Source organism: Electrona antarctica (genome assembly GCF_951216825.1).
Source record: "Electrona antarctica genome assembly, chromosome: 2".
NCBI classification, from domain to species: Eukaryota; Metazoa; Chordata; class Actinopteri; order Myctophiformes; family Myctophidae; genus Electrona; species Electrona antarctica.
The window spans coordinates 18,829,514-18,857,025 of NC_136807.1; the positions used below are offsets into that span (position 1 = coordinate 18,829,514).

The 27,512-nt window shown below is 41.5% G+C and overlaps 1 protein-coding gene across 1 annotated transcript in view; it reads right to left on the reverse strand.

Annotated features, from left to right (window-relative positions):
• rapgef3 (Rap guanine nucleotide exchange factor (GEF) 3) overlaps positions 1-21,693 on the reverse strand; it is a 31,437-nt gene extending 9,744 nt beyond the window's left edge. Inside the window, exons 1-13 of the mRNA XM_079521084.1 lie at positions 21,339-21,693; positions 16,730-16,774; positions 10,310-10,416; positions 9,792-9,913; positions 7,804-7,981; positions 7,333-7,417; positions 6,773-6,833; positions 2,834-2,910; positions 2,517-2,663; positions 1,806-1,912; positions 1,125-1,213; positions 535-613; positions 4-154 (exon numbers count right to left, since the gene is read on the reverse strand). Of these exons, the coding sequence (XP_079377210.1) occupies positions 4-154; positions 535-613; positions 1,125-1,213; positions 1,806-1,912; positions 2,517-2,663; positions 2,834-2,910; positions 6,773-6,833; positions 7,333-7,417; positions 7,804-7,981; positions 9,792-9,913; positions 10,310-10,416; positions 16,730-16,774; positions 21,339-21,422 (1,332 nt within the window). The 5' untranslated portion in view covers positions 21,423-21,693. The remainder of the gene's footprint in view (positions 1-3; positions 155-534; positions 614-1,124; positions 1,214-1,805; positions 1,913-2,516; positions 2,664-2,833; positions 2,911-6,772; positions 6,834-7,332; positions 7,418-7,803; positions 7,982-9,791; positions 9,914-10,309; positions 10,417-16,729; positions 16,775-21,338) is intronic.
• Positions 21,694-27,512: the final 5,819 nt, after the last annotated feature.

Here is a 27,512-nt window from a genome sequence, read left to right on the forward strand (position 1 = left end):
CACCTCTAGGAAGTCACGAACAATATGGTCTTCTTTCAGCATCAGGCCGTACAGCGCCACCCACTGGCCAATCAGTTTCACCACCTTCTGCTTGGCGTTGAGAGTGTAGGCAGCCTTCTCCAGCTCGGAGCCTTCTGATAGCTCCGCATGATAAGTGCACCCAGAGTTAAGGACAGCCATTTGTATATGCATGCATGATTTCAAATGTATGTGTCTAGCGAAGATGTCTGACTCTGAGAGAGATAATTATAAATCCAAACTTGTATGAATCTTTAAGCCTAAGTTTACTTTGGGCTATAGTGTGCTGTTTTGTGTTCTGAGATTCACATTTAATTCAGGTTTAAAATTATCTTTACTTTTCCTTAGTTCATGTAATTGTACCCTGCAGTCTCCAATTTGACACTATGCTTCTCTACAAAAGAAAGCCTATTGAAAATATAGGTCAATATCCTCATCATGTGCTATATCATTATTTGTATGATCATCAGCCCACGTTTTCATTCATATGTTGGTCACATGACCATCAGTGGATATTGGTGTTGTAGAGCAGAACATAACTGGCTGGAGGGCATGAACACTCTGTGAGTGAGTAGGAAGTCACTCACGAAGGAATCTGTGGGCAGAAAAACAACAACTATAACAACGTCGCTGAGTAAGCTGCTAATTACTACTAACAACACCCTCACAGTGTCCCCAAAAGCACCAGACTATCCGAGTCATCTGACTGCATGAAAAGAATATGCCTCATTTATATTTATACTGCTAATCGTACCGCGCATTGGAAATAGCAGATCTACAAGCTCACAACGCGTCGCATAGCAATGCGTTGTGAGCTTGTCGATCGGCAATTTTTGGTGCATGTCAAAGGCGAGCCAGCAAGCATAAATCAGCCAATACAGGAGGAAGCACGAGGAAATGTGCTGACCCCGAAGAACTTTACACGCACACAGCCTTCACTGTTTTTCTTTTTTGACTGGTTCCAAGTGAAGCACCCAGACAAACATTTCCCATGAAACCAGAGGGTAAATCGTTATGTAATCCCTCTTTTCCACGACACATTTTGGATTGAGTTTAGGCATGAAGCCACAAGTGAGCACATACATGTCTGTACAGCAGGTTCCTACCTATTACATCGTTCCCATTGGTGTCCAGCTTCAGCGTTTCCAGCAGGTGTTCTAGAATCTTCTCCGGTGTTCCTGACATGACTGTGCACCTGCACGTTTGAGACGGAAGATTAATAGAAAAGGAAGAAGAACAGACAGAAGAAAAACATAATGATGCCTGTTTGGTTGTTTGTGAAACGAGGAAATGCCTGCATGGGTTTCAGGGTGGAGACAAACACTCCAAACTATTTTATCTCACAAATCAAACAGGTCAGCTGTGAAGGGAGAGAAAGGGCTGATGAGTGACTGTAGTAAAAAGAATATAATATTGGAGGAACAAAGGAAATCACAGGCCAACAGTCTAAAGGGGAAGTCAGTATCTTATTAATTCAACTTTTTGTTTGCTGACACACTTGATGGCAGATAAAACGGTGCTCGTTCAACAAGGCAGGGTTGAAGTCCATTTATTGTTTTGAACGAGTCATTGACGATTAGGCAGTTCGGCATAAAAAACCCACATCTGAAATATTTGCGTTAGTTTCCCACATTGTTCTGCAATCAAGACAATGTTTGTTTTAACGCCATTGTTTCTGCCAAATGCCAAAATACTGTGTGTGTTGTCTTGGATCTTAATGACTGCCATCCTAGCTCGTTAATGAACTGCTATATTGTCTGAGAGGTGGGTGTGTCCAGGTTGCTCACTTGCTCCTGTTTCCGGTGCCTCCCTGGTCTGCCGACTCGGCGGTCTTCTCCAAGACCAACACAGCTTTCCCATGTTCCTCCAGGCGAACTGTATTAGCCTCCACATCCTAAAGAACAATAAACACAGGCAGAGATGCGGACACACAAATTGTCATTGGCCATAATTGGGGGGTAGAATTTCTAGATAGATAGACACAAATAGACAAAGAGCAGTTGTAGAGGCAATGGTTTACAACAGCACGCAGTAGCAGCTGGGCTTTTGCTAATTCTGTGACCGTAGCTGGCTTGGGAAAACATTTGGCTCTGCACATCCTGTCAACCAGTGTTCTGGGGACCACCAGTGGTCCTTGAGGGGGTTCCAGGTGGTCCTCAGCTAAATGATGGAGAGTTGGTAACCAAATTGACCCTCATAGATCTTTAACTCTTGAGAGTATAAAATTAAACCAAATGGACCCATTTGTTTTCCATCTTACACGCTCAAGAGTTACATTATTGTTAAACATTTGCATTACTTAATTTACAAGAAGTCTACACAATTAGAGAATGTACAAGAATTGTTATTTTGATCAACGACAACAAAATATTCAAAGTTTTGTGTCCGAGAGGCTAAATGTCATCAAATGGTGGTCCGTGGCTCAAATGCCGAATAAATAATGAGCCTTGATATGAAAAAGGTTGAAAACCACTGTTATAATCGATATCTTGGTTTACCTTTAGGATGCGTATAAAGTCCTGTTTGTCAACTCGGAGGAAGTGGCAGTTGTCTTCTCTCAGGATGATAGTGGCAGCACGGGGGGCGTCATTAAGCAGCGCTAGTTGTCCAAATTCATCCCCCTCATGGTAAGTTGTAACTCGCCCCTACACATTGATGTAAGAGCACAATGATGTAGCTGTGTGACTATGGCCAAGTAAAAGACTGATCAATTCATGTTTTATATTTTGGAAGAATTGGGAGCAAGGTATGTTTTGGTAAACTTGTTTACTATATTACCTTGTTTACTATATTACCTTGTCTACTATATTATTACCTTGCCATGTATGATCACGTCGACAGAGCCCTTCCAGATAATGTACCAGGATGTTCCTTTGTCCCCTTGACTAAACACTGAAATGAAATGACACGTAACTTAACCCATTTAGGCCTGACGTCGAAATTTAAAAAAAATCTTCTAAATCCTCCAGATTTCTGAAATAAATATTTTCACTCTCGTGAGCTCGTAGCGCGCCACTCGGTGGCGCGCTATGAGCTTGTAGATCTGCTATTTTTCAATAGCTAAATTATAACATAATGTTTAAAACACCAAAAGGGGTTCACGCCCAAAATGGGATAAGGGAGGGTATTCATATGGTTATTAGTTTAATAACTAATAACAATATGACAACTCCGCCAACAACTCCGCCAGATTGCGGCAGTATTGAGTTCACCAGTTCCCTCTAGTATTGAGTTCACCAGTTCCCTCCTCCTGCCTGCATCTGGGATCTCTCAAGCAGAAACGATGAACCCGGAAACAGCGGGACAAACATTTGATATCTCTATAATAATTTCGAGTTGTAGTCTTGTTAGGTTGTGTTTACATTTGCGCTGTGGCAGCGCTTCAATATGTCATAAGTCTCGCGTTGATCCCGCATCTAGCGGCCTCTTACAGCCGCATATCGCTCCGGCCAGAATTGGACCGGAGTACATCATCTCTGCCTGAGACTTCCCAGACTCTCCCTGCTGGCAGAATGCAAATGTTGTCCAGCAGGGGGAGTGGTTTCACCAGGCTAAATATGAATACCCTCCCCAGAACAACCAGCATAACAATGACTAAGTCATCACATGTTCTCATGTTGCAACATTGTCTCATCATGATTACCTCACCTTCTGACGTTTGGCAAAATACTTCAATTACCTCAATTCTTGACGTATTTAAATAATACGTCATGGCGTGACTTAAGTGTAAAAAGGTCACGCTCTGACGTTTTTTATTTTTCTGTCTAAAATAATCTGAAGCTATATTATTATTCATGTCATGTTAGAGCAGGTCTGAAATAAATGTCAGAGCTGATATCGACATATAAATATGAAATAAATGCTTAAACATGTCACTATGTCTAATGTTATAACCATTGGGTTAACCAATGCTAACAACTTCCCTGCTAAAGTATGCAAATTCCGCTAAAATCCGCCTTTTTGTACACAATCGTTTTGGAAGATAATACTAATCTTTTACTAACTGGCTAACAGAAATAGCAGATAAAGAAGTATTAACACTGATAGTTTGTAAAAAGTGTTTATGTTGGTCCGCCTAAATAATGTAGCTAACGGCTATCGTTGCGGCGTTGCCAGTTTCTGCGAGAGAAATAAGCAACCCGCCCGGTATATGAAAACAAGCCTCCCAGAAACGCAACCTGCAAGGCTGCAACTACCAATAAGCTCAAAGTCGCTTATAATAAGAGGACTTGGCAACCCTCGCTACAGGAAGTTGGTCCTACATGTTTTTATTATTATTTATATTCACCGAGTAGTGTCAAATGACTTAACTTCCTGTTGCGAGGGTTGCCAAGTCCTCTTATTATAAGCGACTTTGAGCTTATTGGTAGTTGCAGCCTTGCAGGTTGCGTTTTTGGGGGGCTTGTTTCTAAAGTTTCCAGTGATTTTCACACATTTCCATGTCAAGGACCCCCAGAATTATGTATTGTCCAAGAACCCTACATCAAAAAATGTATTTTGTGCCAGGGACTGGGACCCCATATCAGATTTGGACAAGATTTGTGTTGTTAATTGCTTGTAGATCGGCTATTTTCGCTTATTTTGGTCTTGTTTTCATTTGCTTATTTCTCTCGCAGAAACTGGCAACACCGCAACGATAGCCGTTAGCTACATTTAGCTAATATATTGATATCAATCCTGTAGCTAAACAAGTGCATTATCGCACTATATTACATATCGATGCGATCTGCGTTATTATGACCTTAATTTTCATGGCAGGTACATTCCAAAGCAACTAATAATAACCACGTTATGGTGACATAATGTTACAATGTTTACACTAAATTCGTTCGAGTCTTCTTCTTCTGCTATTGGAAATAGGAAGCCATTTCCGCATTTTCCACCAGTGCCCCCAGCTGGAACATTAGCATGAATTAGCTTTAGGCGGACCAAAATAAACACACTTTTTACAAACTATCAGTGTTAATACTTCTTTATCTGCTATTTCTGTTAGCCAGTTAGTAAAAGACTAGTATTATCTTCCAAAACGATTGTGTACAAAAAGGCGGATTTTAGCGGAATTTGCATACTTTAGCAGGGAAGTTGTTAGCATTGGTTAACCCAATGGTTATAACATTAGACAAAGTGACATGTTTAAGCATTTATTTCATATTTATATGTCGATATCAGCTCTGACATTTATTTCAGACCTGCTCTAACATGACATGAATAATAATATAGCTTCAGATTATTTTAGACAGAAAAATTAAAAACGTCAGAGCGTGACCTTTTTACACTTAAGTCACGCCATGACGTATTATTTAAATACGTCAAGAATTGAGGTAATTTAAGTATTTTGCCAAACGTCAGAAGGCGAGGTAAAATTATGACATGTGTGAGAATGTGTTGCATGGAAAGGTGACATTTCCAGGTGATCGTGATGATTTTGTCATTTTAATCTACTTCTTGCATGCACATGACAAACTAGGAAGAATTTGATGATTGTAAAAGATGCATTACTTCTAGACTGTCAAGAACGCAAAAGGAATGCTCACACACTAACATACTGTAACAGAAGGAATGTCCACATGTTTCTTTGCTTGCCTCGTTGCAGAAGAAAGATGTATTTTGGCGCTGCACTGTGGCGACATGGGCATAAGGGCTACGCTTGCATGCGGGCCCTTTGTCTAAGACACATTTCTTCCTCGGGAGACAAATAATAAAGAACCTTGAACCACAGAGATTTGGCAGATTAAAATAAATATATATATTATTTTTTAATTGATTTGTTTGGCTTCTGCACCTGGCTGGAAAACTCCCTTTTGGACGATTCAACGAGAGCACAAACCTTTCTATCATCTTTGTTATTACTTCTATCTAGAGACTGACCATGTATAGTCTGTCTTGTGTCTTTGATGTCTGTTCTATTCCATTTGTAAACTGGAAAACCAAATGTCTTGTCTGACGTACAAGTGGCATGCATGTTTTTGATTGATTGATTGAAAATTTTATTAACAGTTTGCAGAATTACAGTACATTTCAAGCACAAACTCAATACAAAGGCTGTTAACTGTGAGTGGATGACCCAATTAAGCATTACACTTGTTTACAACAGGGTCCACCATGTTCAATTCATCAAAACATTTAGAGACGTACAAATAGACACTTCTATATAGACAAAGAACAGTACAGGAATTCATCATAATGGAGGTAAAAAGGGAAAAGAAACATATACAGTGAGGGGAAAAGGGGGGGGGGGGGGCGGTGGGGGGGGATTCCGATTTTACGGGGGCCAGTTTCGAATTGCAGCCATCCGTAGGTGCCCTTTGAGAGCGGTTTTGAAGGAGTCAAGGGATTCGCATGTCTTAATGACTGTTGGTAGGGCGTTCCACATTTTGGTGGCATAGGAGCAAAAATAATTTAGTCCCTTGTTTGTGCCGAATCTGGGTTGAACATGATTCGTTGCACTCCCTCTGGTGTTGTGGGTGTGGACTTCGTTAACATTAAGGAAGTATCTACACAGGTACATGGGTATCTAACATGTTAGTAGGACTCCATTAATTGTGTGTGTGTGTGTGTGTGTGTGTGTGTGTGTGTGTGTGTGTGTGTGTGTGTGTGTGTGTGTGTGTGTGTGTGTGTGTGTGTGTGTGTGTGTGTGTGTGTGTGTGTGTGTGTGCGTGTGTGTGTGTGTGTGTGTGCATTTGTGCAATCTGTGTATGTGCAGTATTTTCTTTTCTGACCCAAGTGAAAATGCCAACAAAGCTGTGACACTCACATGTTGTTCCTGCTTTGGCATGTGACTCAAACACCAGCACCGCTGCCAGCTCCTTACGCACCTACAGACACACAAAACACAATTGGACTTCCATTGGAACATCCCTGTTTCTGTCATGGGTTAGGCAGACTGCAGGGGTCTATACTTAAGTCCTCACCTTATTTTCATGCAATATAGTTTGACGCGCATGATAAAAACTGTCTGGGGTGTTCTGTTCACATAAGCCTGAGTAGATGATGAAATTACCAAATGTTTTTTTGAAAGTGAAATATCCCTTTAACCAATGAAAAGTCTTAATAAGGGCTTGTAACAAAATAATAACATTGGAACACTTTCTTGATTTCCTGAAAAGTTATGTTTTTGGACATACCCCCCCAAAAGAAAAAAATATAATACAAAATAGCAAGAATAGCCGACCAACAAGCTCTCAATGCGCTGCATCGCGACACATTGGGTTGTAGATCGGTTATTTTATTTCTGCTGTTCATTTTACGCTGAAGTATATAGGGCATAAGACAAGTGGTTAATTTTACTCTTCAAAAGTAAAAAGGGTGACTGACTGAGGAAGAGAGGTCAGCAACAGCCTTGACATGGTGCAGCTCTTCATAGATCACCTCCAGGTCCTCAGCACTCCTCTGACTTGGACTGCACATGGGAAAACACACACAAACACACAAACGCTGCATTCAGCTGTATGTGGAGGACAGTTAACCATAAGGGAATCCTCAACTGTTTAGCAGCCTTACTGGAAAAAGGGCAAACCCTATAAGGCCTATTCATACGCTATATATTATTATATTTGGACAGAAATCTGACAGGGCTGGATAGTGTAAGAAACTCTTAAAGGGTGTTAACAATGCTCCCCTAATCTTCTTATATTAATTAAAATTCTTCATGATGTTCCTCTCTAGTACTGAGTAAGGTTGAGATTTTTGCGGCCCCCCTCGAGGACCCTTGGGGGTCCCCGTACCCCACTTAAAGAACCTCTGATCTCAGTCGTCAGTCACACAGGAGCAGTGTAGAATGCTGACCATTTGCGTAGAATCATAGTGAGAAGAGCATCGGGGCCAATCTGAGACAGCAGCGACAGGCCTTCCTGGAGCTCATCCTCAGAGTCCTTGTCATTGGTCGTGTGGCTCAGGCCATACTCTGAGTCCAGGAAGCGGTAGAACTGGGTGTCCTTATCATGGAAGTTCAACTCTTGTTTCACTTGATCGTGGGAAGGAAAAGACATGGGAGATTTAAATGCAACCAAGACTGTAAACTGGAAGAGATGCCGACAGCTGGAATAAGGAAAACACAGGTAAAGGTATGAACGTAGAGAATATGTTACGGTAAAGAAGAAGTAAGAAGGGTGATATGGGAAATTTCCCAACAGACCGGGAAATGTCTACATTGAGAAATGGCAACATAAACATTTCCCAGAAGACCGGGAGAATCAGAATAATTAACTAATGTCTTGTTAAACCGATCTCTCTTGTGCCGAATCATGTTTAAATCAGTTTTTCCAAAGGTTTTGGAGGGAGGAATTTGGTCATGACAGGGATGGGTGAGCGTTTATTTTGTTTTAACTCAATGTCCTGTGCTGTGCATGTGCAATTTCAAAAGCGGTGAATCTATTCAGTCCACCACGACTTGCCAATTTGCACAGCATGTCCTCTGTCAGGTGGAAACCTCTGTCCAAACCTGTTACTTTTCAGGACTCAAATTAAAAAACACAAAAAGTTAAAATATGGAGGTTTCTGCCCGACAGCAACGATGACATGCACCCGAGCGAGCTGTTATTGTGGGGACCGTGTGCCTGCCCTGCGCAGCCGTCACGCACATTTACTGCCCGCCTGCCTTGTTTTGAAGTGATGTCAAAAGCCATGCATGTATAAAACATTCTTTATTCTGTTGAGAGCAAAACAAAACAAGTCCTCCCTTCACTCCCGGTCCATCCAGTCTCACCCTAACCGCCTCAGAGCGTTCTGACTGACCCCTCTCTGGTGGATGTCGGTGTGTCACCGACGGTATCTGTACAGCATGTTCCCACATTTCTGTTTTCCAGTGGTGGCAAAACGAATGCCAGTGAATTGACACCCATTTAGGGTGATCTTCTTCCTACTATGGTGAAATGTCTCTTCTCAGATTACAGTGTAATCCCATCAAAAGGGCATTACAGTGTACCCATCAAAAGGGCATTACAGTGTACCCATCAAAAGGGCATTACAGTGTACCCATCAAAAGGTCATTACGGTGTACCCATCAAAAGGGCATTACAGTGTACCCATCAAAAGGTCATTACGGTGTACCCATCAAAAGGGCATTACAGTGTACCCATCAAAAGGTCATTACAGTGTACCCAATACCCATACCCATCAAAAGGGCATGAGTGGTCGCTAAAAGCTATTTGGCAGTCACTGAATGGTTCCCTGCGGCAAAGTGTAAGTACAGTATGGCATTGCACACTCACTTAATAAATGTCAACCTAATTCAACAATACATTTTTGAAGCAAGTTTATGTGTTTAGTATAAACACCAAATGTGGAACTTTGTTTCTGAGGACTATTTTCCTTTTCTACTTCTAACTAGTGAATCTGTTTGTTAGTTGCCGAAAGAGAAGAAAATGGTTTCATTTTGTTTCTTACCACACCACACCGTACAGTCTTTTTGACCATCCAACTGCACTTCACATTCACTTATTCATGCACAGCGCAATGGCAGAACACTGTTACATATTACGTGTTACACACACATGGTAGACATTCACACAGCGACGGTGGAGGCAACGTGAATTGGGAGCAGTTAGTTAGGGGTTCTGTGTATTTAGTACATGTATATCAAGGTCACTATTTCTATTTAGCCCAAGGAGACATTGACCGTCACCACATTAGGACCAACACACAAGCAGCTAGTACAACATGACTGAAGACCGCATATTGTGATTTGCATGGCTTTGTTCATAAAGTACACACATGGCATAGTAGTGACTTACTATCCACACTCCACAGATAAAACGCCTTATGGCTTTTCTTACCATGAACAATGATTCCACCATCCACCAAGACTTGCCACATTCCAACAGCCTGGCTCCTTGTCTGGACGCCTTCATTTAGCTTCATTAGCCAATCAACAAGTCCCTTCCCTGAGCAACACTGTCTTTAAAGGGGAGAGGGAGAGTACAAAAGTAAATTTACATTCATTTCGTCGACTAATACTACGACGAAGAATTGTGCTGCGACGCGTTGTGTGCTTGTAGATCGGCTATTTTCAGCAAGTGTAAAATGAGCCATTACGACGGCATCAAGGCCCCCCAAAATACATTTTAGTCGACTAAATCAACTGTAGATTTAGTCGCCTAAAATCTTATGATATTTAGTCGACTAAAACTAGACTAACTCTACAACATTCCAGGTGACTAAAATGTGACTAAAACTAAATGAAAACTATTCAAAAGACTATGACTAAAACTAAAATAAAAATTTGCTGTCAAAATCAGCTGCGTTCATGGTTGGATATGGACAAAGATACAGCACTAGTGTATAGGTACAGCACCTGTAGGTTTTGAGGAGATACTTTCTGTCTCGGATCAGACTGCGGTTTCGTTCCATCAAGGCACCGTACACGGCCCTCGCAGCCTTCAGAATACGTTCTGACAGAAACTGTTATAGGAGAAAAAGAAGCAAACATTGCAACAAAGACTATCATAAATGCATAGACTGCCATAGCCCTTATTTGCAGACCTTTTTTACTACTGTGTGCTGTGAAAATGAAGGGAGCTTAACATGAGTGCATATATGTACTGTAACAGATGGTCTTGTTTACTGAGAGAAACAGTCCAACTTCTGTGTTGGTGGCAGACAGAAGTTACTATAAGAAAGAAACGGGTTCAGTGTGTGTGTGTGTGTGTGTGTGTGTGTGTGTGTGTGTGTGTGTGTGTGTGTGTGTGTGTGTGTGTGTGTGTGTGTGTGTGTGTGTGTGTGTGTGTGTGTGTGTGTGTGTGTGTGTGTGTGTGTGTGTGTGTGTGTGTGTGTGTGTGTGTGTGAGAGAGTGTGCGTGCGACGTGCGTGCGTGTTTCTTTGCATTTCCCCACAATCTGTGTGATGCCATGCACATACGTCAACTGTGTGAGTACAGAGTTGTGTGGGGGTTGGAGTGTACTGTGACATGTGTGGGAGGCAGGATGGTGAGAAAGTGGTATTAAGAACTACTGTGCTAAACTCCCACACTTTAGCTGCACTCTCCCGTCCTCCACAATGCAGTAACTGGCATGGTACAAGTTGGCGACGACGATTTTCTTTTTTTTAATATTTTTACTAGATTGCTCTTGAGCTCATCTCTTAGTATTCCTTTGCGGCCTGGCCTGCCCTCTCGCACGTCTCACCCGGACACCCCACACCCTGTTTGGAAAACCAAAAAAGGGTGTGGAGAACAACACAAGTGGAATGCACAAATCTGTATCAGCCAGTGGCCACTGATCCAGAAACAATATTTATACAATACAACGGAGAACATGCCGAATGTGTTGCTAAGCAGCCACTATCTGACTTCCTGCCCTTTAGCATGGAATCCCCTTTGTAAGCGATAAAACGGTTGACAAAACTACAACAGATCAATATTGAATTAATTGATCACATCATGAACCCCAGCAATGCTTCGCGGTGTGAGCTTGTCGGCTGGCTATTTTCAACTAAGGGATGTTTTGTAAAAGGAAGACCCTGGGGCTTTATACTCTTAAACTCAATATACGCCATTGACTGGAGTGGTCAATGACGTAATCTGGGTTTAAGTGGTTAATTAATGATTGACTGTGGTAGACCTCATGTTTCTATCTCTTCCTCTTTCTTTGCCTTTACTTATTTCTCTTCATCACAATCTTGTGATTTACAAGTAGTGTCCTGTTTGTTCTTTGCTGTCCCCCTCTCAGCAGTGTTATTAGTCAAAGCGACGGTCTCAACGATGCACAGCTCTGGTTCCCTGCTGTTCTCAGAGTGGGGAAAAGCCCAGTGGCAGAAACTCCATAAAGCTTTCCCTCCATACAGTACGTAGAATGTCTTATGAGTCAGTCTGTCATGATGAAGATATTGCTGGTGAAGCTAACCTACGGCTCGTCTGGTGAACCTCGGCAACCTCAATCTCACACAGTCTGACCCAAGCAATAAAATACCACTGCCATGTTCAAACTATGTGTGTGGGTCCTGTGGGAGCAAATGAAACAGGACACAAGCATGCACGGTCAAAGTTCACACTTCACAGTGCTACTCACTGATTGTAATCTATAAAGTGTTGCGACCTATCTACAACAGCACGCCCTTCAACCTATCACATGCACGCAGACAGTTACAGTTATAGTTATAGTTATTCTTATTGTTATTCCACTGGCCTGTTCCCAAGACATGACATGTACAGATAACATCTGAACATGTCCCCAGACACCAGCTGTGTATCGTGAAATGATGTTGTGCCCTAGCTGCCTCCCTTCCCATTCCCAGGGGATGGGGCAGACTCCCAGTAGGGGTCACCACTATTCCCAGGGGCTTGTTTCCCCCCTGGTGGTCCCCTCAACCTCCATTCTCAGGCATGTCATGTCACTAAACCTGAAATATGGAGCTCAACATGCATCAATCTTCAACAGCTAGTGCTACTGCTGGGGGAAGGGGAAGTTCTGCATCCTGACACGCTCGCACGCACGCACGCACACGCGCACGCACAGTCACGTACACACACACACACACACACACGCACGCACACGCGCGCGCACACACACACACACACACACACACACACACACACACACACACACACACACACACACACACACACACACACACACAATTAATATCGGGACACAAACATTACAATTGAAAGCTATGTCTGCAACACAACACAGGTGTAACTCAAAAGCTCTATTCTGTGATTCCACTGTCCACCATCTGTGGTGTACTACTGTACTGTAGATTGTTCATTGTCTGACTGTATGTGGGCCACCTAGTCATACTTATCTACAGACTATAGTCCATGTGTTGAGAAGCTAGGCTAATTGTTCTGAGTCAGGTTACAAAGCAAACAGCAGGTTCTCACAGGTGTGCCAGTCAATGACACAGGGTACAATACACAGTACTGACATAGACTGTTCTTCAGTGGGAGAGGTCATCTAAAATGTTAGAAGAGCCTAAGCCTATCATGACCCATAGTCTGATTGAGTGTATTTCCGCAGTTGTGTTCTGCTCGTCAGATTTGTGGCTCTCACTCTATGTTTCGAGTTTGTGTGGTTTGCTTACAGTAGGCCTACATCATGTAAATGTGGGTGAAGCTGTCACTCTCTCCCTCTCTGTCTCTCACTTTTCTCACACCACTTTGTGGTGTGAGAAAAGAGGTGGGTTGACTCCCCCTCTCTCTGTTTCCATCCTTACACTACCCTGTGAAATACACAGTTCATTTAACTATGAGTGTAAAAATAGACCCGAGCTAAATTAACAGTGTATCATTCATTATGGAAGGAGAGGTCAAATTGACCTTAGAGAAAGTTGTTTATGCAATACAAACTCTTGTACAGTCAGGTCAGGTCGATGCTGATGGTTAATCACGCCATTCTGTGGTCAGTTATTTCTCGGTAGAACCGAGGCCGCTGTTCTCAACTACAAGCCGTTCACTTTCAGCTCAATCGCAACACCTGTTGCAAATGTAGAATTTATATCAGTGGAAGCAATTACCTGTACATCCTTTTTCCTACTACTTTAGCCCAAAAGTCACACAAATTGGTATATAAGATATATATAAGATATATGATATATCAATGAGATGTTTTGTAATTCCATTCCGATTGGCTATGATTGATTTTCAAAGTTTACGTAGCACCCCGTCTGGCATAGATCTGTGCTCCAAGGAGCACACTTTTCCAGTTTTCTTTGCACTAGACGAGGTGTAAAACACACTAACTGCGGTCCTTAACCTCCAAAGTAAACTGCAAATAAAACACACTCAGCTTTGACAGCTCTATGAAAACGGGTCACTTTTCCAGGACAAGCACGCCTGTGACGCAAAATAAAAATCTCATATCTCAGTTCAACAGCTTATCAGCTCTGCCTGTGATCAAATATGATCAAGACCTCTCACGTTTCATGTTTGCTTTGCTTTCGTTAACACCAAACTAACTGTGTTTCATTTGTTTTGTCAGCAGTGCAACGAGAGCTCCATGGGCTGAAGTTATTAAAATTCATCCATCTCATGGAACGCTGTCAGGATGCACGATTAGAAGCTGCTACTATGTGGGAGTCTCTGGCCAACACTTGCTAAGCAACCAAACAAAGCACAGCGATGTTTGAATAAAGCAAGACCCTATGAAGACCTGCCTCCTGCAGCCTCTCTTTCTCCCATTAAAGTCTTTATCTCCATTATCCTTTCCTAAACACAAAAAACACACAAAACCCCTCTTGAAAAACCTTTAGAAATTAAGAGCATCCCTCTCTGCTGACTAGAACATTTACATAATGTGTTCTATTGGGGAAATAGGGGATAGAACTGAATCTTTCTTTAAAGAGATTAAATATATCTTTAAAATACATTATTAATGCTGCTTGCTCTCTGTGCCAACTTTTTCTCTCTCTCTCTCTCTCTCTCTCTCTCTCTCTCTCTCTCTCTCTCTCTCTCTCTCTCTCTCTCTCTCTCTCTCTCTCTCTCTCTCTCTCTCTCTTCCTGTCTGCCTATTTTGATGGTCTGGGGGAGTCTGCAAAACCCTGTCAGAGATCTCGCTTTCCATATCAAACCCTGTTATCAGAGTCTTGAAAGTTCTTTCCTCTGCGGGTCATTCAAGGAGCTGAGATAAAGGAGTATGAGAGGGCTGGGCTGGGCTGGGTTGAGCGAGGAAGGGTCAGGGTCAATTAGGTGTAGACCCTGGAGTGCCCTTTAGACTGCTTGACTGCCTGCGCTGCCAGGAATGTGTTTTTTACTTGGCTTGAGTAGTACTGGTGGCTATTATGACAACAGAAGAACAAGTTCAGCAGTTTGAGAGGATGCAAGCGCTGCACTGTGAATGGTCAGCAGACATGCACCACACTGCCATGGGACAGAGAACTAGGCTCGAACTGCATTAACCTGAAATTCTAGCGTCCCTATTCTAATCTGGGCATGGCATAACAGGCAAAATAGGCAAAAATAGGAAAACGTTCAGCAAAAAATAGACGAGCATTCTGCAAAAATAGCAGATCTACAAGCCTGTGGGCTTTTTAATTAGCTATTTTCGCTAATTGATGTGTAGACAAACTATAGGGGTTTTATAGTCATACTGTGTAACAATACCGTAGTCTTTTTGGAGACGTCTCTCGTAGCTCCGTTGTCATTACATTGTTTGTTTATGTGGAATAGAGTTCTAATTTCTGCCCACAACCCGACCCTATCCGACCCGATGGACCCAAGTTTTCGTGTAGTTTTTTTTTCTTTCTTTTTTCTTTTTTTCTGAACAATTGGACATATCTGCATCACTTCAGAGGTGGAGCTGCTACTTCAGAGATGTTTACTCACCCCTGGAATCCATATTAGAATGGTGCAAATGGAGTTGTGGACTTGACAAAAGTTGTCAAAATACACAACAGTGTGTGCAAAAGTAAAAACGACATGTGAGCTTGTAGATCAGCTATTTGTGGCAAAGAGATTTGGTGTACAGTACAGTACATAGCCAACTCAGGTCCAGTTGACTACTGTAAGTCTAGAGGGTTTAAGTGGTTACGGAGATAACGGGACAGTATCATGTTTTTGATGTGCATTTCAGTTCATTGCTGATGGTTATCATCATAGTCTAATTGACAGAGAACATTTTCCTTACTATCAGTGTTACTACAATTCCCTTGATGTATTTCAATCACAGGAAAGCATTGGACTGGCATGCCCCCATACAGTCTATGGTTGCCATATATGAACACAGGTTGCCGGCCACTGCTACAGAGCTGACAATGCGGTTATATCGTCCCTTCTTCTCTGGAGTCCTGCCTCAAAGCAGACCAGAGGTAGAAAACTGTCGTTCCCTGATGTAATCGCTAGGGACACATGCATCAGTAAGCAGGAACTGGGGATGGCAATGAAGGACCGGGAAGTCTGGCGTGGCATTGTGAAATCCATGATCTCGACCGCGGTCGAAAAATGATGATGATGATGCCATATATGATCATCAGGATGGTTGTTTTTGTTTGGTGAAAACACAGAGAACAAGGACAATGTCACAGCCACTGGAAGAAAGGGTTGTTTTCACATTCACTGATTTTACTCCAATCAGTGACGTCAACATTTTCTCAGTTTGATAGCGACAGCTTCCCTTTAGCCAATCAAGCCCTATTTTATATTTCGTCATACGCCGGTGTCGAGCGAAAGTGGTGAAAATAGCCTACCTATGCGTTGTGAGCATGTCATCTTTTGCTATTTTTGAATGTATTTTAATGACAAAGCCAAAATATCTTGCTAGAATATCTTGATACAAACGTCATCATGATGCTGATGCAACTTCAGATGTGTGTAAAATGGCATGGAGTTCATGGCCCATGTCCCATGACTGAAGCTCATTACATCCCAGAAGCGATGCTCAGGTTACATTTGTACACTCTCAGGATTTGCCTGTGTAGGTTCAAGGTTCCTGCTATCAAGAAGCGAGTCCATAAAAACAACAACACTGCTATTTTTAAATATATGTTGCGGTGCCCGTTGTCCGGGACACAGACATAAATTTAGTCATTATGCCAATGTATTCCCTCCCACATACATTTCATGTTGTCACTTGTTGTAATCCTACTGACTCACCTGCCAGTGAGGAGCCCCCACTGTCAACGGTTGACATCATATCCCCCATTTGATATTGTGTCAGACTGACCACCAGAAGCATAAACAACACTGTGACATAAGAACATTGGCAAGCTGTGGGAAGGTCATGTACCACTGTATGGGTCAGTAGTTTGTGCAGCTCACAATGTCAATGGCACACATACACACCTGCTTCATGGTGTTCTTTGAACCCAGGGCCTCTGGCAGGGGGGTCTAAAGAGAGAGAGAGAGAACAAAGTCTGATAAATCATCAAGGCTTTTATAATGAAATAAGCCATAACTTTCTTTGCTCGACAGAACTGGCCGGACTGGTTGTTCAGTACAATCTCACGGGAAGAGAGATAGTGTTTGCCTCTGTGTAGTAGCAGATATGTCCAAGCTGGAATATCCAGATAGAGATATACTGTAAATGGTTTGTTTTTCATTTCAAGTCTGTTTCTCTTTGGTCTCATCCTGTGTGTCTGTCTGTGTAATGCAGTGGAGGAGTGCATACTACTGTCACTGCCATGCACTTTATTGTGGGAAGGGGTTGCTTTAAATTCCAGGCTCTCCTTTCTTACAAATGTCTTTGGAGTGTGCTGCAACAGTGGTTCTCAACCTTTTTTGACCTAGTCTGGACCACTACCTTCCCATAACAAATCACATCATTTGTATTTCATTGTTTTATTAATATTTAACATTAATGAACTGAAAGTCCTTAGTTGAGCGCACTTGTGTATAGCACACTGAAAATAGCTGATGCACACAAGTGCGCAACAAAATATATCAAGCCCACAAGAGTAATTATTTAATTATAAGCTTAAATTTGGGTGCTCGGGTGGAGCAGTGGTAAAAGTCCCTGCCCACCACAATGGAGGTTGTGGGTTCGAATCCACCGTGGTGGGCAAACCGGCTTTGTCGGGCGTCTACACAAACACAATTGACCTGTGTATGGGGGAGGGGAGCTGGGCAAGGAGGGTGATATATTGCTCATTGCATGTACTCCTGGGGAGTGTTGGACGGGAGGAGTAGGATGAAGGCTCTACGTCCTCCTGGTGGGGGCTCCTTACTGGCAGGTGAGTCAGTAGGATTACAACAACAAGTGACAACATGAAATGTGTGTGGGAGGGAATAAATTGGCATAATGACTAAATTGGGGAGAAAAACGGGGTAAAAGATAACCAGTAAGACGCCTGAGGGCGAGGTCCCTTCTCGCGCTAAAGGGCAAGGTCACGTGCATGCATCCGCCTGGGCAACAGCAGACTGCTGGGTGAGTTGCTGGCGCTTTGGAATGGGGGGTCAGATCAACATATCCGCCTGGGTGACAGCAGACTGCTGTTCGAGCGCTGGCTGCACTAATAACTTTGGGGCAGGCCTGTCTAGAGTTTAAATGGACAGGTATCAGTCACAAGGGCGACATCGAAGAGGAAGGATGGATGGGGAAGGATCAACATATGGAATGTCAGAACAGGTCAGCTCCATATATGGAGATCTAATGGTTTGAGGTTTGAGGTCAGATGTAGAGTTGCTGGCCAATATTGATGACATCAGGGATCTCCATATATGGGCTTAATATTGATGATGGATCTCCATCCCTGATGATGTCATGTGATGTCACATGCTCCATCCCTGATGATGTGACCGACCAACCACAAACTGACGGGAAATGCACGATTCCATAGTTAACTGCAACCTTTGGTTGCAATTATACGTTTAGAAATGAATTATAAGCTTAAATTTGAAGGACTTGAAATCACTTGCGATAAATTATATGTTTGATATGTTTAACAAAGGTACAATATATATTTAAACATTTTCAAACATTTTCCCATGGACCACCTGTAACTTAAGTAGTATGCCATGGACATCGACCACAAGTGGAGTGTGCTACAGCACTGATTATCACAGTTCTGACTCTGATATAGTATGGCCTCATTTGGACTTCTCTTTTTGCTCTGTATTTATCTACAACTCTTTTATGACTACCGTCCCTGTTTTCCCAAGTTGACTGCTTCCTATGGACTCTGCCAGTAGAGGTGTCAGAAAAGGTGCAGCAGTCTTCTGCTAGAAGATTGCTTTTTTTCTGCACCAGAGCAAATCTGGTTAACGTGAGGGCCTTTTGTGTTTTGCTTGGAGCCCTCAGAGACAAAATTGCACTGTGCCAGTGTGCTGTTCCAAGCTCAGGTGACCAGGACAAAAGATTTATGGCACGTGATGATAGTATCTGTCTCTGTGTGTCTCTGTGATATGCTTGTTTATGATGTACACTCCAGGTATTGTTTGAAGAGAATAAACGGAAGGTTTAAACATGCATAAGAATCACATGATTCAAAATGTCTGACACTCATTATTGGAGAGTTGTTATCGTCCACTCCATATTTATTACGTATTCAATCAAATATGTACGTTGTTTCTTTTTTCTATCCCAGCATGCTTTGTTCATACAGTATGGAGCTCCACCCAACCCTTTCTGTTGACAGAGTAAATTCAGTATGCTTGGTCTATTGTGCAGCTAGTCATGTCATGTCACATGATCTTATACCCTGAGTGGTACACTGCCCTCGTTTTTAACTAGCTCCAATAATAAATAGAAAATACTCCTTCAGTACCCATTACGAGTCTGCCTCATCTGTCTTGTAGAATCACTTGACAGAATTGAAAGCCTGAAATTGAATCCGTTTTGTTGGTTTATAATTACAGTCCAGAGACTAGAGAGGTCAGTCTAATGTGACATTACATAATTAGGATGATGTGTGCACCATTGAGTGGAGAAACAAAACAATGTAGACAAGCACTCATTATGAGGACCCTAGGTGAATGTGAGGCATTTAGTTCTGCTTTATCTCCATGTCTCAGCACCTCACCACCGGTATGAGGACGGAGAGAAAGTTCCCTGGCATCCCCTAATGACTGTAAAATGACCCTTAGCTTTCTCCTGTTTGCTGGTATCTGAATGCATGTGTTCAGACTAGAGCAGCCAGATCCGCAGTGTGGAGCCACTTTAACTGCCAATCTTTCATGCCAATGACAATGAGTAACAGATACAAGAATCAGAGACATGTTTTGGAATAATGAATGTCTTTTCTCAAAACTAAACCATGTAGGCCTAACTGTAAATTACGAAGCATAATTGCAACATGTTTTTTAAATCAGCACTATGCAACTTTCCTCTTCTACCCCGGATTTGAACCCAGTTTCCTGCGCAAGTGCTGGGATTTTCTTTTTACAATTGAGCTAATAGAGCCTGCCTGCTTGCTGAGGGGATGAATTGAATCTTGACCACAGAAAGAATTCCGTTAGACTCTGTGTCTATAGGTGAGACATGATCCTGGCTTTGACATGATCTAAATGTCTCAATAGAAGAGCACGGAGACAAACTACAACCACCCCAATTGTATAAATTGTATTAACACACTCTTTAAGCAGATCTCTTTGTCTCATTGCCTTGTCATATTATAAAGAGCAATCTTCCCCATGCAGACATGGCAAAGATGATCCTGTGTGCTAATTAGATTAAGATGTCATGTGTGTCTTCCAGGATTATTATTCCGACCACAGACTGCATCTGGTAACTGGTAGTGCTGCTGGCCTTGTGCAAAACATGACATTGACTTTGTTTTGATATACAGTGATAGTAAACATTTTATAGTGTACTTTCTAAATTATTCAGGTAGATATGGGAGATAAACGGACACACAGTTGCAAAGACATGCTGTATATTACTGTTAAAGAACGGTTTTGTTTTTTAATGATACTTAAGATATCATAAAAGTTGACAGACATATTCTTATTATTTTCAATAGTTCTATTTTATAAAGACTTTGCATATGCTTTACACTACTGTACTGTATGTCCTGTGTGTTTAATGTGAATATTTTTGGTTAGCGGCTTGACCCATTGAATAATAGATGCTATAACTCGAAGTAAATTTAGACAATAAGAGCTCCATTCTGTGTCTTCCGGTGACCTGGAGACAAAAGACTCCCCTTTATGCATTCTGAACTGTGTAAACTGAGTTGGGGGGAATGCAGGTGAACAATAAACAATGCACTATTTATAACTTTGGTTTGATACAAACTTTGGTTGCACTTTGCTACCTTCCTGTGCACCCGTCCCACACCCAAGTGGTTAGACAATAGTGAAACTTTTCTTGGCATTCTTGAGATGTTTTGGGAATGTTACTTGTCATATTGAAAATCATTTTGTTAATAATAGCCCCTCCCCATGTCCTTTTGACACACTGTATTCTCTGACAAGGTTCTTGCACTGCTCCTATACAACTGACATTCGTTTAACAGTTTCGGTTAAGGCTACTGCACAATATAGATGCTATCTCCCCAGATCTTGTGCTGAAGGGTGGCTGATATGTTTAGAACAGCCATGGCAGATGTTTAAAGCTTTCTGTTCTCACCCCCCCCCCCCCCCCCCTTTCCTTTAAAAATAAATAAAATTATATATATATATATATATATATATATATATATATATATATATATATATATATATATATATATATATATATATATTCTGACTCTCACCCATCGTTTTGCCATTTAGGATACAATGTTTCTGCTGTTAATTGAACGAGGTCAATGCAGAAAAGGGGGAACAAATAAACTATAGAATTCCACAATAAGAGGGCAATGAATGATGGTATAGCGGATGATAGACAGTCACCATCATCAAAATAATCATCACCATGAATCAGGATTATAGGCTACAGCCTATGCGGTCTAATTATCTTTTCTATAAATAGCCTATACATTCTACAGGTTTATAACTGAGTGAGTGTGCGTACCCAACTGATGCCTCGTATAGATGCAGTCCCCACGGAACATCGGTCCGGGAAAACTTGGTAGTTATAACTCCGAAAAAGATGCATATCTTCTATAAGATCAAAACGAATACGTTTCCCAGCCAGGTAGGTAGATGCTCCGCAGAACTAAGTCAGCGCCTCCAAACACTGTTACTTGAACGTCGCATACCGATAGTGAGAATCCAGTGTAACTTCACATTCCCTTGTATTTGATAGCCTACATGACGTCCGCACAGTTGAATCGGTATCTCCTCTTGGAGGAATAATATTTTGCGTCTCTTCTTCTTCATACAAAATCATAACCTGTTGTTACCCCGCACAACGTTACCGCTTGTTGTGTGAGGACGATCTGCCGGCTTGAACTTCAGCCATCCCTCTCAAGTCTCACTCTCAGCTCTCAGTCTCAGCACAGGCGCACATTGTTGATGAAGTGCGTGCGTGTGCGTGAGCGCACTCTTCACCTCTTTGGCAAGAAACTCCAGTCATTAAAAACTGCGGCTTCCTCAGATCATTTCTGGTCAGTTAAATGGGTCTAATTCTGGCTGACTAGCATTGTCACGCGCGTAGCCTGCATGATTTTTTTTTAAAATATCGTTTTTTTTTTAATCCAAATTGTGACAAATCTGACAATTGAAATAAATGCAAATAACGAAATTTCACATATGTCTATTTTACTATAGCTACACGTCATTCAAGTTATTTTAGATTTTCTGTAGAATATATAGTGCTATTAAATGACGATTAACCACTTTCAAGTTTCAACATAGGCTATTCCTATTTTGGACATGTCATATTATGGGGCATATCAACGTATCATTTAATTGCCCAGGCATCAAGTGTGCTTGCAGATTAGCTATTTTTGTGCAGCACCATCATGACGATTTGAAGAAGTAGCCTATATGTTGCCCTAACGCTAACCCGAGGTGATTAATATAAGAGATGTAATATTCCTGGCAAAATATTATATTTTCTTTTTAGTACTTTAGTGCAGTCCAGTCAGTGTGTGTACGTGTGTGTGTGTGTGTGTGTGTGTGTGTGTGTGTGTGTGTGTGTGTGTGTGTGTGTGTGTGTGTGTGTGTGTACACATTTGACAAAGTGTGCACATGCATGCATGCACAGTTGCACACTTATCAGGTAGCACAGCTGTCTGGCTCCCTGCAACATAGACACATGTGCACACAGATAAACTGTTCCAAGGACAGTCGACAGCCAAGGCATGATGGCCACGGCTGTTGACTGTCACTCAACCACTGTCACTGGTCACTTTAATTTTCACAGATGGTGTAAAACCTGAGTTTACCTACTGCACACATAGCCTATTACTAGTATATTGTATTTATTTATTATCAGCAACCATAAATCTCTAACTAAAATGCTACAGTGTATACCTACTGTATATCATGTCAGTATGCTGAATGGTGTTGTGACGTCCAGGTATGAGTGTGATGGTTCATCTTATTGTTGTGGACTTGATTGAATGTATAATTTATAAACAGATGACTTACTTTCTCAAGCCCTGATCTCACCCGCCTGGGTCTGGGTCGGAATTTTCTTGATAATGTTTCCATAACGTCGGCGGTGTCTGTATAGAACATGGAGAATGTTAAAAACATATTTTGGTTTCTTTAGTCGTTTGTCAATTTATTGGCATACAGGTAGTCTTTTTTATTTATTTTTTATAATATTTATTTTATTTGGAAAAAGCAGTACAATAACAACATTTCTATGTATACATAGGACACAAGTGCAGTTCCCAGGATTTCTTTTCTCACCCCTCTTCCCTCCCTCCCCCCTCCAAGTGACTCCATCTCCAGTGTCTCTGTAACATCCTTGCTTTCTTCAGGACTACATATGGCATCAAGTCAACACTTAACAGGGGCAAAGGGCAATATCGCTTCAGAGTGTACATTTCAGAAGGAGAAAAAGACGAAAGAGTGGGCAGACAAAAGAAAAAGACAAAGACAAAAAAACAACAACAACCAAGAAACGAAAGTATTTACAATATTGCTGCGGGGAACAAAAACAAAACAGCTTTGGACTTCGACCATGAGAAGAGGAAGGGTGTCTTAAACATTTTCTACAAAGATCATCATACAGGTAGTCTTGCAAGCCAGACTGTTGCTTACCACATTTTTCAAATGCTGTCGTCATACATAGCATTCGTAGATTGTGGAATATTGTCTGGCTACGCGAGACTAGCATGCAGGTGATCTTAACATTGCTTAATGCTTATACATCACATGGTAAAGATTTCCAGACGTGAGGGAAGAACCACTCATTTCACTTGGTTTTCCACCAACAGCATTGTGGTCATCTGTGTCCTGCAGGCTGGACATGTTATGTAAGACCTGCTTAGATCCCAGCTATTGTTCCAGCAATGGGCTGCCCTTCCTGTACAGACCTCAACAAAGTGCCATGTCTTTCCACATGAAGTACATTGGCAAGTATAATTGTGCTGTCCTGCTTTCTACAAGCAAATGTGCATGCATATTCCTGCTTTTCAGGTCTATGTTGAAAAGACGTTGGTGTACTGTATGGTATTTTGTAATTTCCTCGCACATCTATTTCATCAACAAAACTCGATCATCTCGATCACCTTTTCCAGTTATTTCCATCTTAGATGTGACCATTGTACTCTTTCACATCCGTACCCACGCTCCCTCCCTGATTTGAATTCAAATACCCCCTTAACAAACTAACATTATTCTTAGAAAACTGCAAGAGAAAACCATTCGAGCATAAATATGCTATGAATGAATGGCCTCCTGAACAGACTGTGCCCATAGCATTTCAGAAAGTCACATTTTTGGTCAATATGTTCTAAATAAAACAGCATAACATCAATTGAGTATTGCTTTGTATTCAATACAGCTGTGCTAGTTACATTTTACAGATCAACAGATTTAAAAACATTTGTCAATGTTTCATCATTAAATTAAACTTAACAGTAAAAAATGTTTTCCCACTTTCTACTTTCTTTGCTTTGTCTGTAGTAACATCGACCTCCCCTTGGGGTACATGTACCCCCATCTGACAAACATTTATGATAGAAAGAAAGGGCCATCGAAATCAGTTCAGATGCCTACGATAGAAATTATGTCACCTCCCAAATAGCAGCCTATAGGAGATGTATCGATTCTCACAAATCAAGAAATATCCACCATTACTTGAAATAACAACTGCTTACCCAGTTAGACTTCCTTTGCGTTACAGATGGTGTATTGTTTGCCTTGTTGCGTCTGCAGAGGCTTAAAATGCCCCCAAACAAACAAATAAAGAAACAAAAATACAATCTCAAGAAACAGTATTCATGAAACACCAACCAACTCACTGGTTCTGGTTAGTCTTGTATAAGCTCTCTTGTCTTTTCTGAATGCCTCCCGGGGCGCTGTACTGTGTACTAAGATTGTTCATGGTGAAGAAATGCAGTTTTCCTTCTTATGACCCAAGAGAATGTAAACATGTACTGTAGGTTGATAAAGAAGAGCACATAGCTGAGATGTATGTGATATAGTATTGACTGTCATTGTGTTCTGTGCAAAGAAGAGTGTTTTGTTTGGATTATTAGTTTTATTCGTATCTTATTTATTTATTTATTTATTTATTTGACAGGGACAATGCTCATTAATCAACATTTCAGTTTTCACTTCCATGTAAATGTGCCAGTTAGCCATAAGCTAATTTACATCTGTAGTCCCTGAGTCCCTATCAGGAACTATAACCGAGATTCTCCTATAGGCCTACTTGTAGGGAACCGTCTATAAAGGCTCCTATTTGGGGAAGCCTTATGACTGAAGGATCTGTATTTCTTCTTAGAGTACTTTAGAGTTTAAAGTCCACCTTTAGATACCTCCTTTGTTATGCTTCTTATATCTACTAATACTGCACTAATGCTAATCCCTTCTATTATCTGCATCTCATATAAAGGTGATATGACGTCGTGCTGTGGCGTCACGCTATCATCCGTTTCCGTGGCAACAGGAACTATGTGCAAAATACATGAATCTCAAGCAGAAGAGAAAATATGTTTCGTTGCAGATTTATATACTAACTAGCCCTGAGCATTTCCACTACAAATGGACCAAAAGACGAACAACCACGCACGCACGCACGCACGCACACACACACACACACACACACACACACACACACACACACACACACACACAGACACACAGACACACACACGCACCAATACATAAATATAATATGGGACTATATATAAGAGTCATTGAGAACAATCAGGCTTTAGGGTACCTGTAATTTATACAAGTCAAAGTACTGTATAATGAGACTGTCAAGTTACAAAACAAATGCTGCCCTCTAGTGAGCATACATACAAGAATACTCAATACTAAAGGAGTTTTCAATAAATCCTTAGATCTTAGCATCCATTAGGGCAGTGGTTCCCAAACTGAGGATCAGGACCCCCAGGGGGCGTCCCCAACCTATTTTGGGGGACTCCAGATGATTAGCCTCGGAAACCCAGACGTTTTTATTTCCAGGGAGGAAAAAAAAGTCTGGGACCGAGTCCACTTCAATTCGGCATAGAGTAGCGCTAGCGCAAACAACGATCACTCTCTGCTGATTTCTGATGATCTGCACCTTTGTTAAATTGACGCACACATGCACACCCGTACACACATGCACACCCGTACACACACACACACACACACACGCACACACACACACACACACACACACACACACACACACACACACACACACACACACACACACACACACACACACACACACACACACACACACACACACACACACACACACACACACACACACACACACACACACTTCTCTCTCTCTGTTGCTCTAATTAATTAGTCTCATGTTGCGCAGCTGCGTCTAGATTCTCCCTGCGGATCCTGCCAGGAGCTGCCTATGCCATAGAAAGCATAGGTGGACCCCAGGCTATACCAGATGATTAGCTTAATGTGGAACATTGTTTTCTCACTCAACAGTAAACAAACCAACATACAATATAATACAATGAATATAAGTGCATACAGGGTATCTGCACATTTCCAAAGTTACCATTTAATGACCTTTAAGACATTTTTAATACCAAATTGGTCAAATTATCAAATATAACCCAGCCATTGTGAAAAAAGCGATCTTCAAGATCACAATGCCTCACACTTGACCATGTGAGCTTATAGTTTGGCCATTTTCACAATATTCATCTGTGGAAATGAGTCAAACTAAATGTAATGCCTAAATGCTGCTTGTCAGGGAGGGGGTCCCCAGTTCAAATATGTAATTTCATCTTTACGTGTAATGTAGCCTATAGTGTCTCAGTTAAACTACAGTGTGGAATAATACACACCACGTTTGCGTCTCCGACCATTCCATGTGACAACACCACCACCACAGTGGCAGATAGCCGCATTGTGAGCGTGTAGATCTATTTTCTGTATAGGTTTTGCAATAAAAATCCAAATGTACAAAGTAAGTTAATTTTCAAATAATTGGAGTGGAGTAAAAGAACAATATTTACCTGCAGATGAGATGTAGTGGAAAGGAAGTCTGGATATCTCTGTTGGAAACTTGGAACTAGTTACCGCTGCTGCTGGGAGCCCGGTTCCAGATAAGCGGTTGAAGATGGATGGTTGGCTGCCCATATTTCGCCGCAGGTTGAAAACCCACCTCTTCAGGAAACACTACCCTTCCTCTCTGCCTGACCTACTTGTTGTTAACTAGTTGTACGAACGCTTGTTTTCTATTGTTGTATTGTTTATTGGATCTTGTTTAGTCGATACACTTAATTGTTTTAGCTCATGCTCATTTGATTTAGCTATTTTGTCTCATCTGTTTAAGGAAATAGGTAGCTGATATATTGCACTTTTACCTTAGCGCTAGGTATACTCTTGGTTGCTTGTTTTTGCAGAAAATGCACTAAAGACTTCTGGTGATTAGTAGTTTTTGTTCCCTACCTATGTTGAATACACTTATTGTAAGTCGCTTTGGATAAAAGCGTCTGCTAAATGACTGTAATGTAATGTAATGTAATGTAATGTAGTTTGAGTGGAAGCAAAAGTATTGAAAATTAGAAACACTCGAGTAAAGTAATAAAAGGAAAAAAACTCAAAACTGTAGTTAAAGTACGCCTACAGTACTTTACACCCCTGGTCTCCTCTC